The 11,670-nt window shown below is 47.4% G+C and overlaps 1 protein-coding gene across 1 annotated transcript in view; it reads right to left on the bottom strand.

Moving 5' to 3' along the window:
• Positions 1 to 2: 2 nt before the first annotated feature.
• Positions 3 to 11,670, bottom strand: part of CD81 (CD81 molecule) — a 34,472-nt gene continuing 22,804 nt past the window's right edge. The window contains exons 4-8 of the mRNA XM_027724170.2: positions 9,165 to 9,239; positions 6,419 to 6,526; positions 5,373 to 5,468; positions 4,956 to 5,045; positions 3 to 4,260 (exon numbers count right to left, since the gene is read on the bottom strand). Coding sequence (XP_027579971.1) covers positions 4,198 to 4,260; positions 4,956 to 5,045; positions 5,373 to 5,468; positions 6,419 to 6,526; positions 9,165 to 9,239 — 432 coding nt within the window. The 3' untranslated portion in view covers positions 3 to 4,197. The remainder of the gene's footprint in view (positions 4,261 to 4,955; positions 5,046 to 5,372; positions 5,469 to 6,418; positions 6,527 to 9,164; positions 9,240 to 11,670) is intronic.

Raw genomic sequence — 11,670 nt, 5'->3', positions numbered from 1 at the left:
GATTGCTTTGTTTCTTTTTTATTGTTTTTAAATATCACTTTTTTTTTCTTTCCAGAAGTCATTATGTCCGACTCCATTAACATTCAGGTAAACAAGTGAAAGAACAACAGATGGGCATGATCTTGTAGCACAGGCACAGCCGCTGGGAGCAGGACTTGCCTTTCTTTGCGGCAGCCGAACGTTTCTCTCCCTCGCCCGCATTCCCTCCCTCTCTCTACCAGCAAGGCCGATGGCTGGCAACTGCCGCAGGACATTTTTCTTCAAACACAGCAAGAAGTCCAAGACAGGACAGAGAAAGGCAGGCAGTTGTGGGATCACAGCACTTGGGACTCCCACTTTGCTCTCAGCCAGGCTTTCCCCTGAGGGTGTGGAGAGGCAGGTGGGAGCAGCAACAGTGGCATTACCAGACCATCCACAAAAACCAGCCCAGCCCCCATCCAGATGGCAGCAGAGGGCATTTGGGGACATTTTCAGTCACTTCAGGAGAAGCCTGAGTGTGTGCAGTACCGCCACCTCCTCCCCCCTGAATTTCAGCACAGTCACTCTATTTTGCAATCCACATTAGCTCCCCCACAGCTGTGCCCCTCTTCCCTTGAGGGTGAGGCACAACTGCAGCAGCCACCACTGCTGGCAAGCAACCTTCTTGCTTTCCCTCGGCACTATTCTGATGCATCCCAGCCTGCCTGCAGGCCCCCCTCCCAGAGGCTGTAAAAACCCGTGCTCTTGAAGCCTGGTTCACAAAGCATCCTCGTGTTAAGGTTAACTGGTTGTAAAATTGCAGCAGTTCATCACACTATGCACACTATGAGAAATGTTTATTAAATTGATTTTCGTTTCATTTCTTTAAAAAAAAAAGGCAGAAAGAAGTTAAACACACTGCTTTGTGGCATGCTCCACAGTATGAAAAAATCCCAAGCATTCAGTTAAGCTGTCAGCGGCTCTGTTTGACCCTTCAGTGTGGTCTTTGAACTCAGACCTGGTCAGTTGACACTCCTCCACCAGCCTCTTTCCTCCTCCCTGCTTCAGCTCACAGCCATTTTCTCAGCTGTCACTAGCTCCAGGAGGGATGTTCCCATGGAGAGGGAGGGGTTTGTATTTACAGCTTGCAATTTAATCTCTTTTTTTTTGGGGGGGGTTGTGGAGGGGAGCAGTACAGGGCACCATGTTGCACACAAATGCTTATATGCACACATATGCAGGAGAGGGGCTGAGGCAGAGCAGGGGTCCTACCTAGTGGTTTCCCCCCTTCACCTCAGCCAGCTTTGGGACTGACCAACTGGCAGAAGAGCCCTGTGGCTTTTGGATCCTGAATGCTTGCAGTGGGGCAAGTCCTCAGCCCTTCACAGCTCCCTCTCTACTTTGTGTTAACTCAGGTCCAGCTTCACAGGAAACCCAAGTGGGTAGTTTTTTCTGGGAGGGTTTCTCAGTTACTTCATCATTCTTACTCTGTCCCTGGGCTGACCCCTTCTGCTACAGCTGATGACCATTCCATCAAGTGTGGGGACTCAGCTGGTAACTCTAAAAGCATTGCCCTCTCCTGCAAACATCCTTCTGTCTCTTCTCCCATGACCTTCCCAGCTGCTAGCTGTTCCCCTCCTTCAGCACCTTTCCTGCAGCAGCCACAGGAACAGGAGGCGGCCCAGGAAGCTGCCTCTGGAGCTCTCCTCAGTGACAAGCCACCTCTGAAATGAACCAGAGGGCAAACTGCAGTCCCTGCAGGACAGGGTCTTAGCAAACTTCCTGCTCTTCCTCCTAAAGCTCTCAGATTCTCTCTGCAAGTACCACTTTCTGCCAATTGCTCCTGCCTGGGACAACCCAAACCCCTAAAGGTACACTGTCCAAGGACACACCTGACCTGCATTGAGACCCAGCCTGTCTTCAAACAGAGCTCCAGCTGCATACACAGCATCAACTGAATACTGAACAATATCAAAAATATGGTATAAGGAAAGAAAACAGAACTGAAATGCGTAATGGCATATTTATACACATTTATCAACAGTCAACAAAAAAGGCGGCAAGTTACACATCCATTCTGTATGCTAACAATCTCGATGCACATAGATGTAAACACACATGCTTGGATGATGCGTATACATATAGCCACATAACAGAGTAGATGACCTGAAGGAGCTACGCTGGGGAGCAGGGGAAGGGGTTACCTACTGCAAAACCTCACCTCATTCTCGATGTGCACAACATGGACATTCAGGGCAGTGTTGCTTTAAGGCTATATCTAAGGCTGAATCTTTTCTTGTCTGACCCCTCAATATAAAGATCTGTTGAAGCACTTCCTCCTCTTACCCAGCACAACTTGAGATAGATATATATATATATATTTACCTATATACTTTTTAAAGACCCTATATACTAAAAGGCAGGAATAGGAAAGGGGAGAGTCAAAGGGAGGAAAATCTTCTCAATGGATCAGTTTGCCCCAGTGCAGGAATTTTCTATGATGTAGTGGCAATGGCCATGGCAGCCATATGCAGTGAACAAGGTACTAGTTTAAAATGATCAGTGATCACAGGTCTCCCTCCCTATCAGATCTGAAGCTCTTTGTTGCAACAAAGGGGAAGAGTGAAATACTTTAAGAAACAGAAATATTCCTGAAGTGGGGAAAGTGATCACTAATTTAAACTCCTCCCCTTACCTGCTTCAAGGTGGCAAAAAGCTGAGAGATACTGTAATTTCCAGCTCAAGTGCCTGTATGGCTAAGGGAAAGGCTTTGCTTAAAAATATATATCTATAGAACTATACATACAGATAATCTTTTTAGTGACATTCTGATTTTATTACATAGCTCCTGGGTCACTCTCCCCCTCTATCTACATGGTAATGGAGTGGCATACAAAAGAAGCCACATACATCAAATTGATAACCAAAGTTACCAGATCACAAGAATGTGTTTCAACTGGTACGATCTAAAATCCTGAATTCCCTTGACTTTATAAGCTGATCTATTCTTGATATAACTGGAAGGTCTTAAAAATAAACTTTTTTTTTTAAATCAGATTATGACAATTTCCCAGCAATATTACAGTGTGTGACAATGTGCCATAATTAAAGAAAATTTAATTGAACAAGATAGTGATGCAAAGATGAAATTTTAAGGATTATGCATATGGTTGGGAACACCCAAGTGTCATCCTGCAGTACATAAAAGCAGTCTAAAGTCTGCTAAAAGATCTGCTAAAATCAGGAACTATTTTTTTAATGTTTTCTTCTTTTTCCAATATAATTTCTGTGTAAGCATTAGCTTAACAGTGGAAAGTTGATATAGAACTAGACTGTCCCCAAAACATATGTCTACAATGAAATATTGAAGGAGGTTAAAAAAGTAACTTAATTTTCAGGTTATATTTGAAAAACTGGGGCTATATTTGAAAAACTGAGACTAAAATTCACCCTCTGACCTTTTAATGTAATGAATCAATGGAAATGAGCAAATTTATAAAGTTATAGCCCCAAGGAAAACAAAAACCCATAAAACCAAAAACCATTTTTACACTTTATAGAGTAAAAAAATTAAAGCATGACCTCTGTTAAGGACTGACCTAACAATGCAAACAGGTCAGAGAGGAACAATGCGCCCGAGTTTCCCTTCAATGCGCCCGAGTTTCCCTTGGGTTACATCGCACCCAGGCAACAGAGGCTGTTTCCTCTCCTCTCCTCTCTCCCAGGCTTCAGGCAGTCAGCCAGGCTTCCCTGTGGACAGCCTGGAAATGCCAGGGAGCTGGGGTGATGGTTGGAAAAGATGAGTACAAATTAACAAAATCGCTAAAATCTGCTTCAGTATCCAGTAAAAAAAGTCAGTAAAACCAAGGCAAAATTTTTCTGGTAACAGGCTGCAGCCTTCTCCTCTGCACATCTTCCACCAATGTTACTTCTGAGTTACTGGGGGTGGGGAAGGGGGAGGAAGGACTTGATCTCCTGCTACAGCAGCTTTCCCATCACACAAAACTGATGTGTAACTAACTCAGCCACAAAGATACGGGAAAGTTTGATTTATTAAACAAACAAAAAAAAGTACTTCAAAATAAAAATGGTAAGTACTGTATGGTAATATTGGAAGCATTTATATACATAGTTTTCTTTGTCTGTTGTTGAAATGTCTCCTGGTCACTTGGTGGCACTTGGGGTCCCCTCTAGCGCCGTCTTCCCTGCTCCCCCCTTCCCCTCCCCGGCTCTCACGGCTCAGTAGACGGAGCTGTTCCTTATGCCACAGCACAGCACCATGCTCAGGATCATCTCGAAGATCTGTTGAGAGACACGGGGGCACCAGTGAGGCACCAACCAGTATGATGCAGGTCCCCCACTCCATCCTAAGGTCCCCCAATCCACTCTCATGCCAGAGGTAAGGGCAGAGATGCTACATCTTTGCTGCTGTTTTCATTAGGAGTTGGCCAATTTGAGATAAGATGATGTTCTCCTGTCTCTCTCTGGCAGCAGTGGTGTTACATTACAAGCTTCCTGGCTGCCAACTGCACAGCAAATGCCTCGAGATCGCTCCAGCATTACAGCCCAGCCTTTGTACAGGCGCCGGGTTACCAGCCCATGCCACCCACCCCTCACTAGGGAGCAAACCCAACATGGCAAAACAAGCAAATCCTTTCCCACTGCAGACCCCAGCAACAGAACACGGCACCCTGTGAAACAAGTGGTTTTGGAGGCAGCGAGCAGGTTTCAATGGTGCTCTGCCCTTCTGGACGGGCTTGCAGGTGGCTCTTGCTCCACTGAGCTTGTCACGTGCCTCCCCTAACAACTCGACTCCATGGAGGGATAACAAAGCCCTCAGTCTTGCCATGTTCCAAAGCAGCTGAGGTGCACAGGGCTGGTGCTGCATGCTGAGCTGCAGGGGCATCTGGAGGAGAGGGATGGATCCAGCCCAGCTGGAAAAGGACCACGGCACCCCGAGGTGGCTTTTCCCTGTCCCGCCATGCTGTCATGCTTACCATGATCACAGCGACCACGACAGCAGCGATACCGATCAGGTACAGCTTCCCAGAGAACAGGTCATCGATTTTTCTGTGGCAGTTTGAGTTCTGAAGCAGAGAACACACTGGTCAGATATCCTGCTTTCCCCTCACCTCCCCCCCCCACCCCCGAAAGGCAGGTCAGCTTTCTCACTGTCCTGCTTATGTTCCTAGGTCCTGACTCCAGGACTTCCGACCAGACTTCAACCCTCCACACCTGCCAGCCCCCTCAGCCAGGAACAGCAAATGACAAACCAATGGGAACCTTCAACATCCTTCTACATCATCCCCAAATAAATCTCTACTCTTTATCTAATTCCCAATAAGTCCCCAAATTTTCTTGGCAGCTGAGGTTTCTTGCAGCAGCTGTGCTGACTGAAGAGCAGCTGTGCCTACCTCAAAAAAGCTTTTCAGGGAGTCCTTTGGGCAGAGGTCATCCCTCCACACGGGAGTGAAAGTTGCTGTTAGAGTATCGGAACCACAGCAGTCCAGCTACATGGAGAGAGGAAAAAAAACCCCAACAAAACCCAGCATTAGCAGACAGCAAACACTCATGCAGTGCTCTCCCTACCCTTACACTTCCTTGAAGCCACCCAAGACTGAGGAGGCATCTTGGACAGGGAAACAAGGGAGGGTAATAAGTCACTAAATTAACCCTTTTTTCTTTCCATGCAATGCAGCTGCTTCCTACAATAGTCCCAGACAGATCTGGCATGGCTATCCCTGGAGGAGAGTGAATCCAACTCTCTCCAGAAATTTTGTTTCCTGCTGAATGGAGCAAGTATCAGGATTAGTTACTCAGAGCTACATCCTTTGTCCACTGAATTTTTATTTAAATCAGGGGTACTGAGGTAAACGAAAAGCAACTTAATTAGAGCCTGAGCCAGACTTCCCAGCACAGTGTGAAGGCCAGAATATTGAAGAGAGTACAACTCTGCTTCTTGAAATGTAAGAACAGCAAACTTGACAGGCTAAGACCTGCATGTAGCATCATTTGCTTTAGACTCTGCTTTTCCCATTCATTTTCCTGACCGCCATTATTAATTCTCCTTCCTCCCATGTTCTCATTTACTCTGGCAGCAGGAAACTTCTACAGAGAAGAGATTTCTACATGGAACTCAGAAAGCAGGCAGCAAAATCCCAGTGCTGTGAACGTATTTGATCCAGTTCACTCAGTTCACTCCAGTTCTCTCATAAGCATTAAAATCCCAGCGTTGCCTTCGTTCCCTGCCCAAGACTTGCAGTTCAACTTATTGCCTCTGCCTCGGTGGGGAGGATCAGTCCACATACACGGACAGTTGCTCCTCACCACCTACCCACGGACAAAACACCCTCAGAAGTTCACCAGCTGTGATCCACAGCACACCCTATCCATCAGTGCCAGCTCTGGCTGACTCCACGGAGCCTAAGCAGGACGTGCAGCAAGAGGAGCAACATCTTACCGTTTCATGGAAGGTCTTCACTACAGCTTTTGCGTTGTTCGCATCCGATTCTCCCATGAGCGCCTGTTGAAGTGCTTGATCGTAGAACTGCTTCACATCTTTGGCTATCTGGGAAAGACATAGGAAAAACTCTCAGCCAGAGAAAGAGGAGGAAACCCATCCAGCAGATGTGCCTGAAGGGGACAGATTCCCTCTAATGAGACTCGCAGTAAGATGAGCAGTTTTAAAATAGATTAGGACACCACTTGTTTGCACAGACATGTGAAAAAAGGCCTGTCTTTCATAGGGCTCAAGCCCCTCCAGCTGTAGCATGTTAAGAACCTCATCCACCAGCCAGCAGATTCCAGCCAACACTGTCCAAGGGCTCCACAAGCTCTCTCTAGCAGATAAAGACAGCCAGGCCTGGAGGGTGAACCACAAGATCTGAGGTAGCCTTCATCCCATGTGAATGTGCTTCTGGGCTCAGGAATGCAGAAGAGGCTTATTCTGAACCACACAACACATGGAGACAAAGCAGGCAGGCAACACGTTTGCCACTGAGGCTGCAGAGGCAGGACATGCTGGAAAAGTCATGAGAAGGTGGGGTGCGCAAGCAAGGCCATCTGTAGGTATGGGCACCTCGGCGTGCTGGTTTGGAGGGGATGGCAGGAATTTGGGAGAGATTGCACACTAAAACCTAATGAGGCAGCTCACTTGGGTCAGGCAGCTTAGGTACATTTAGGTGGATGTCAAACTCTGGCTGTGTCCCTACTTGGAGCTGGGCATCCCTGTCCTGTAAGTGGTTATGTGGAAAGTTTCATCCACACTCTAACCCTGCCACTGGCTGGTGAACTGTAGCCACCCATGGAGGTCTGCTCCACAGTGCAAGAACCTCCTGATTATCAGGGATACTGGCCTTGTGATTTCTCCTTTAACGCCTTCCCATAATTTGGAAGAGATAGATGAAAGGAGGATGTGCAAGAGAAGGAAAAAAACCCCTATATGAGCAAGAAAGGGAAAACACTTTCTAGAACATCTGCTCTTGGCAACACAGACTGGATTAGCACATGAAAAAAGAAACTGCAGCAAGAAGGAGCACGATTTCAATCAATTATCCCAGAATTCCTTTGTCACTGCTCAAAAAAGTTTGCTTTGGAGGGCAGTGTTCTCCAATCAAACCATTTGATTCTGGTACATGAAAAAAATATAAAAATAATCTTACTGCTTCTAAAGCATCTCCAAGAAGGCAGGCTAAGGGAGACACTGCCTCCAGCTTTGTGGCAGTGTCCCTGCTGGAAGCAGCTCTTGATGTCTGGGATCATTCTACACTTCCCTCCCAGCTTGCAAGCCACCTGCCTTGTGAGCAGGGACTTCAAAACAGCCCATTCATCATCAAGGCTGTAAAACCAGCTGATGCCAACAGGCTGCCACCATTCATTTTAAACTGTAAAATTAATTTTAGGATCTGAGGTCATCGCTCTTGTATTAGCAAATCCTAAATTTCTCAGCTTTATGCTCTGATATCCAAGCGCCTTCTCCCCAGGACGGAACACAAGAGCCATGGGGTCCCTCCTTACTCAGGCTTCACTTTTTTTGCTGTTGGTTGCAGTTGCACATCTTGGACTCTTCAGGATTCACGAACTAACATCTGCAGGAGGCACGGCCCTTCTGCAGAGGTTAATTAGTTCACTAAAGTTGCTAGGAAACAGCACCCTGCCTGCATAATAATATGTTTAGCCACAGAAGAGTTTATTCCAGTGAAGTCATGCTCTCTCCCGCTGAATGACTACACGGGTGTTCCCATTCAGGCCAAGCCCATCAGCCATGGACTATATGCATGTGAAAGTTGAGCAGGCCACCACCTACTTACACAGCTGGCTTGCGTCTCTTAGTAAAGTAAACACATTTCCTACTCTGCCAAGAGAGTCTAACCTTGGCTTTGAGCACAAGCAGTCCCCTTCTCTCCTCCAAACCCTCGAGGCCCAGTGATCAACACCCAGCCTGCTGCTTGCTGCAGCACAGCCATAGCTCCCATACACGGACAGTTTTGCACTTCAAGATGAAACTCTGCATGTCTGTGAGCACATGTGACCGTAATGAAAGGAAGGTGAGCAGAAACAGAAGGTGAAAAGCTGCAATTTTCAGTCCTACCCTTTAGTTCACCCCCTCCAACCAGAAAACCTCATCCGAGCAGTCCCTAGAAGGGTGCCTGGTACAGACACAGGGTTTGTACCCCTTGTGCATGCACAACTTATGGATCAGCAGCAAGCCCAGTCCTGGCACACAAATGGCCCAAAGCAGGTTATATGATACTGCTGAACAGTAGGAAGCACCAAGCAATCCTGTTAATGCAGGCCCTCCCTGTACGGTATTCCCTCCCTTTGGCACTATGCAGCTGGGTTCGCTCTTTGTTCCTTGGCACCTAGGACGTGCAGATGGCTTTCCTTCACGACTTCATGCATGAATCAACTCACTCTGTGACTGACAGTGTGGCAGCACGGAGGAGACCCAAGTGAGACAGGCTATTTTTATTCTAGACATTGCACTACATACCCTAAGGGGCAGCTGCTACTGTCAAGTGCTCACATTTAAAGTTCATCAGCCTGGCCAAGAGGAGTTAGGTGACCTGCCCAGGTCACATCACTAATCCAAGCCCCCATGACTCGGTTTGAGAGCAGCTTGTAAGCAAAACAGCTCATGTCGGGATCTGCTGCGGTTCTGCCCAGGCCTTCCAGTCCCACAAACATAGGTATCAGAGTTGTCTTACCTGGTCTTTGTTGACAAATCCCCAAATTCCAGCCGCAACTTCGCAGGCAAACAGGATCACCAGGCAAGTGAAGAACTGCAAAGGCAAATCAAAAGATGGGTCCTGAACATATCTGGCTACAGGCAAAAGCAGCAACTAGGTGGGTAGAGGTGTGGTTCTACTGACAGAGATCAGAGCAAGGTGTCATCTGACTTCAAACCATTTTATCTCTCATACACACACTTAGCCCAAACACGTTTTCCTGTAACTCATCGGATGCCACCCCATGTCCAGGCTTCCCACTGGGATGGCTGAGCAGGGATTAGAAAGCCTTCCCCACGAAGGTATGGCAGGGATGAAGATGCCCTGAGCACCATGAGATATATTGGTCCTCTGCATACACCTGCAGGACCCTCCAGACAATGTTCCTGCTCTGCCACAAGTGCTCCAAGGACAGGAATTGCCAGTGAGGGGTTAAAAGCACGTTTCAGCTGCTGAGGAGCTGGGGATGTCAGGGTGTGATTTATGACCAGCTCTCCAGCAGCCACAGCCCTGCAAGGCTACTGCAGTTTTTTGCATAAATACTAACACTGACATTTTCCCACAGTCCCACCCTGTTTGTACAATTCCAGCAGTCCTCCCTGCCACCCCCCCGAAGACTCCCTCCATCTTTTTGTTCAGAAAACATTGTGATGGTTGGTCTGTTAGACTGGGAATAGGAAGCTGTAAAGCTCACACATAAGAGTCAGGTGAGAAGGCACAGAGAGGCACGCTTCATATGCAGCCAACATCACCTCTGTGACAGTATCACTCAGTGGCTTCTTCCTGGGAAAAGCCCCAGAGTGGGAGAGGTGCCATGGAATTAAAGAAGCAAAAGCCCCTGGCTCCTGGGCAGTCTCTGTTCCAGACACACTCAGGACGTCTTCTTCAACAACAGAGGAAACAGGAGTTTCCAGAATGATGCCATGACCTGGCTCTCATGTGCAAGAGCAAAGGGTTATCAGCAAAATGGAAACAAGACTATTAACCTGACAACAGGAAAGGACTTCTAACATCCTTGTCCAGTTCCTGAACAACCAACTCCTATGTTAACACCTATCTATCCCTGATTCCGTAGGAATATCTTTGGAGGACTGGGTCCTACATCCCCCCAAGGACTCACATCACCCTAAATTGTGGGCGTGATGCCACTGTAAGTCTCTGGTTAAGCACTAGGGCTCATTCTTGCAGTGGTTACCCTCCAGTGAAGGATGGCTTGTTTATCCCAGATTTGCAGCCACAACTTCCTGCAGACTCAGTTTTTCTGCAAGTTAGCTGCAGAACACCAAGAGATGCAGCTTGATGCTATGGGAACACAGTGATGTTCCTGGCCAGGCAGCTGGATGTGTCCCAGCCCCTTCCCAGGGAGCAGAGCCTGCTCCATGCCAAGCTCCTGCCTTCCTTGGGTCTTGTCGCTCAGCATCCATGATGCCTTTGACACAGGATTTTGATAGTGTGGAGCTTCCTGCTTTTTTTCCCTTCTGCAGTAAGTCACTCCATCAGCGAGCTGAAGGAGCAGGGAGTGTGGCTGCTTCCCTGCGACACCCTGAGGACGCTGCCTGGAAATGTCCTTGGAGCACGGTGGGAGCCTTGGCCAGCGGAAAGTGTCCTTACAAGGCATCTCCAGCCTTCTCTTAGCAAGCCAAGGTGTGAGCAAACACGGGCAGCTCACAGCAGCTAGAGCTACTAATTTCAGCCAAAGCAGACGGTTTCCCTGTTGGGCCTCAGGTACGTTGTACCATCTGCCCTTCTAATCCTCTTTCCACCTTCAAGAGGGAGTGAGGGGTAATTCAGGGTCTCTAATCGCTTGCATTAACAAAAAAAATTAAAATCCAAAGCTGCCAGACCTTGCTACAACAAACTCTGTCGGATTTGTGTGCAGGCTCCTCCTATTCCCAGCAGCAGGGATAATGCCTACAAACCCCTACAGCAGCTCCCATCCACTGACGTTCAGAAGCACTTTATAAACACTGGGGAGAAGCACCCCCTTCTAACTGGAAATCAGCAGCAACCAGAGGTGAAGTCATCTGCAAGAGCAAGGGAAAGCAGCGCCATTTCCCTCTGTCCCAGCTGAGTCCACACCCATGAGTCACTACACCACCACAAAGAATCCTCCAGCCCAATGAAGCCAAGCGCTAGAAAGTCATTCCAATTTAAAAAAAAAAAAATTAAAAAAAATTATGTTTTACCCCTCCAGTTTTATTTTTTATGCATTGAGTTTAAAGCTGAACCACATGTGAGAACTTGCTTTAAATAAATGGGTCTCCCTTGCCCTCAAGGCAAAGGCTTTTGGTGTGTCTATAGTTTATACAATTAAGTTCATCCCGTGCCAGGAATCTCGAGCTGCTGCCTCAAATCAAGGACACCTGTAGCACTTTAGTAATGGATTTTCCAGGATGTACCTAGTTGTTCTTACTAACATATTGTGGGAAGCCTTTGCTGTTTCCTTGTCCAAACAAATAAAAATAGTAGATGATTCCCTAAAAGA

This window comes from Pipra filicauda, unplaced genomic scaffold (assembly GCF_003945595.2).
Source record: "Pipra filicauda isolate LSUMZ 115617 unplaced genomic scaffold, ASM394559v2 scaffold222_size1277272_pilon, whole genome shotgun sequence".
NCBI classification, from domain to species: Eukaryota; Metazoa; Chordata; class Aves; order Passeriformes; family Pipridae; genus Pipra; species Pipra filicauda.
This window is presented reverse-complemented; position numbering and strand designations above follow the sequence as displayed.